This window comes from Geospiza fortis, unplaced genomic scaffold (assembly GCF_000277835.1).
Source record: "Geospiza fortis unplaced genomic scaffold, GeoFor_1.0 scaffold396, whole genome shotgun sequence".
NCBI lineage: Eukaryota > Metazoa > Chordata > Aves > Passeriformes > Thraupidae > Geospiza > Geospiza fortis.
Genome location: NW_005054345.1, coordinates 4,005,916 through 4,008,282, shown reverse-complemented (window position 1 = coordinate 4,008,282; position 2,367 = coordinate 4,005,916). Strand labels below are relative to the sequence as shown.

Genomic DNA, 2,367 nt, shown 5'->3' with positions numbered 1-2,367 from the left:
GAGAAGCAAAGCACATCCAACCACTGCTGCTCACAGCTGTGCTATGGGGACATGTAAAATGTGCTTTATACACAAGGGATGTGAGATGTTTCTCCCACTGCTGTTCCCTGTTTGCTGCCTAATCCCATCTAGGAACCTGTAAATAATATTTCAAAGCAAGAAGGGTTGGGTTGCAGTAACTTTTGCCCCTAAAAAAGACTCCTGCCATAGCCAAGGTGCAGGTCTATCAGATATCCTGCTTGTGCTTCTAAGATAGAAAATGAAAGACAAGGACAGCAAAGCTTTTTAAAATGGTCAAAGACTAGAGAATACCAGATTTTTTTCCCCAATTATTGTTTCTTATGAAAAGTGGCACTTTTTTCCTTAAAAATTAAAGCTTTCTTTAAAGCTGAAGACACAGCATCCCTTGCCATAGCAGGAGGTTGGAACCAGAGGATCTTTAAGTTCCCATTCAACCCAAACCGTCATAGGATTCTATGGGAGTAAAAACTGACCATCCTTCAGAATTTCTCATATTAAGTTCTAGAAAAGTAACTTGAAAACTCATTATTTATAGTTTTGCTTTAGTATACATTTTTCCCTTTGTAAAAGGGAAAAAATAAAGGAAAGAGAGAGCTGGAACCAAGTTGTAGCTAAATATCAGCAGGTGACACAAGATTGATTCCAAGTCATAGAGGTCACTGTCAGTCCACTGCAGCCTTCCCCCAGGACAGTGTGAAGCCTTATTCAAAGGAGATTTTCAGAAAACCCAAGAGATTTAAATGCATAAGTTCCAATCCCATGGCAAGCACATGAGCCTATGTTCTCACCGTTGAAATTAAGCTCCTTTAACTCTCATTTGTGTGGCTGGGAGAGCCCGGGGCCCCTGCAGTTCTTCCCTCGTCTGAACCTCCCCTGACAGCTCTGGCAAAGCCAGGAGGTCTTTGGCGGGCACTGAAGGCACCCAGCCCTTTGCAGATGGTGCTTAGCACTTAACAGGATCAGCCCCTCAGCCCCTTGTGTGGTGTCCATCACCTCAGATGCCTCAGCATCCCTGAAAGTGCGCGACGCCCACCACACGTGATCAGCCCCATAAGCTGCTTTCACCTCACCTCGAATGTTTGCTGTGCTGATAATCCCAGCAGGGTGTCCATATAAAGGAGCCCCTTGTTCAGGGCAAAAGGGAGGAATGCTCTTCCATAAGGAAATCAGGGAGTTGACAGACATGTAAAGCTAAAGGTTTGCAAGATTGTTTTTGCCTGGTCAAATGTTGTGAGGTTTCAGGGTTGTTTTTGGAGATCCTGGTGTTTAAAGTTAGTTATTCAGCAGGTGGTCTGGCAGCAGCTGTATATGGAAAAGCAGCTTCCAGTCAGCTATCAGCATTTCAGCTTTTTTTGTTTCTTCTCCAGTTGTTGCTTACTCCTGTTTTAGCAAATGTAACACCAGAATCAAGTCCCTTCCTGGGATGAAAACCTGCGAGTTCACCAGCCAAGATGGAGCCTCAGTTTTGGCCTGATTTTGTATCATTCTTGAAAAAGCTGAATGGTCGGATGCTCTTGGTGGTTCTGGTCTTGTCTCTTTTGATTATTGACCTGGTGAAAAAGAGACGACCCAAGAATTTCCCTCCAGGCCCGCAGCTCTTTCCTCTCGTGGGAACCTTCGTGGACTTTAAGCAGCCCCTCCACCTTGCACTGCAGAAGGTAAGAGCTCCATGGACATTTTCCCTAATAACAATATCTTACCCTTCCATAGCTCATATCACCACACTGAGAAGCAGCAAGGGCAGCCTCTGCAGAGCTGGATATATAATAACCACATGAGATAGATGACCCTTCTTGGTTTTATCTCTTACTATCACCTCCTCTTCCAGGGCAATAGGATGGTCCAATGGGAAAGAAATCCATAACAGAGGAAGATTTATATGTTCCTAATTTTTCTTCCCATCTGACTGTGACCACTTCCTTCTGGACCCCAGAAAGGGCTCAGAAGGGCTTGGCCAGGTGCTGGGGGACAGGTGAAAAGTGCTGTGTGACAGCTGAACTGTTTGGAGATCACCTCTGGAAATTGTCCTGTCATTGTCTTTGCTTGGAGGCCAACAATTCACCCCATCACATCTGAAAGAAACATTTAAAAGCCTGAGTTATGTCCTGTGGCTTCTTCTGTGTTGCAGAAAGAGGCAATGATCTCTCTGGAAAGGTTTCCACAGCTTTGACTCCCACCAGAGACAAAAAGAGAGAGATTTTATACATGCTGACTATTCTTCTCTGAAAAGGTGGAAGAAGTTCTGATATGCTGACTGCAAAAATCCTTTCTGGTGACTATTTGTCTCTTGCTTTTGCTTAGCAGGCCGACACCAGCCTGTCTACCCTGGGTGCTCTCAGGCCACCA

At 44.9% G+C, this 2,367-nt stretch overlaps 1 protein-coding gene across 1 annotated transcript in view; it reads left to right on the top strand.

The window, feature by feature from the left end:
* Window positions 1-1,472: 1,472 nt before the first annotated feature.
* The window catches only part of LOC102032779 (cytochrome P450 2J2-like), a 9,303-nt gene continuing 8,408 nt past the window's right edge, over window positions 1,473-2,367 (top strand). Inside the window, exon 1 of the mRNA XM_031058587.1 lies at window positions 1,473-1,679. Within this exon, the coding sequence (XP_030914447.1) occupies window positions 1,473-1,679 (207 nt within the window). The remainder of the gene's footprint in view (window positions 1,680-2,367) is intronic.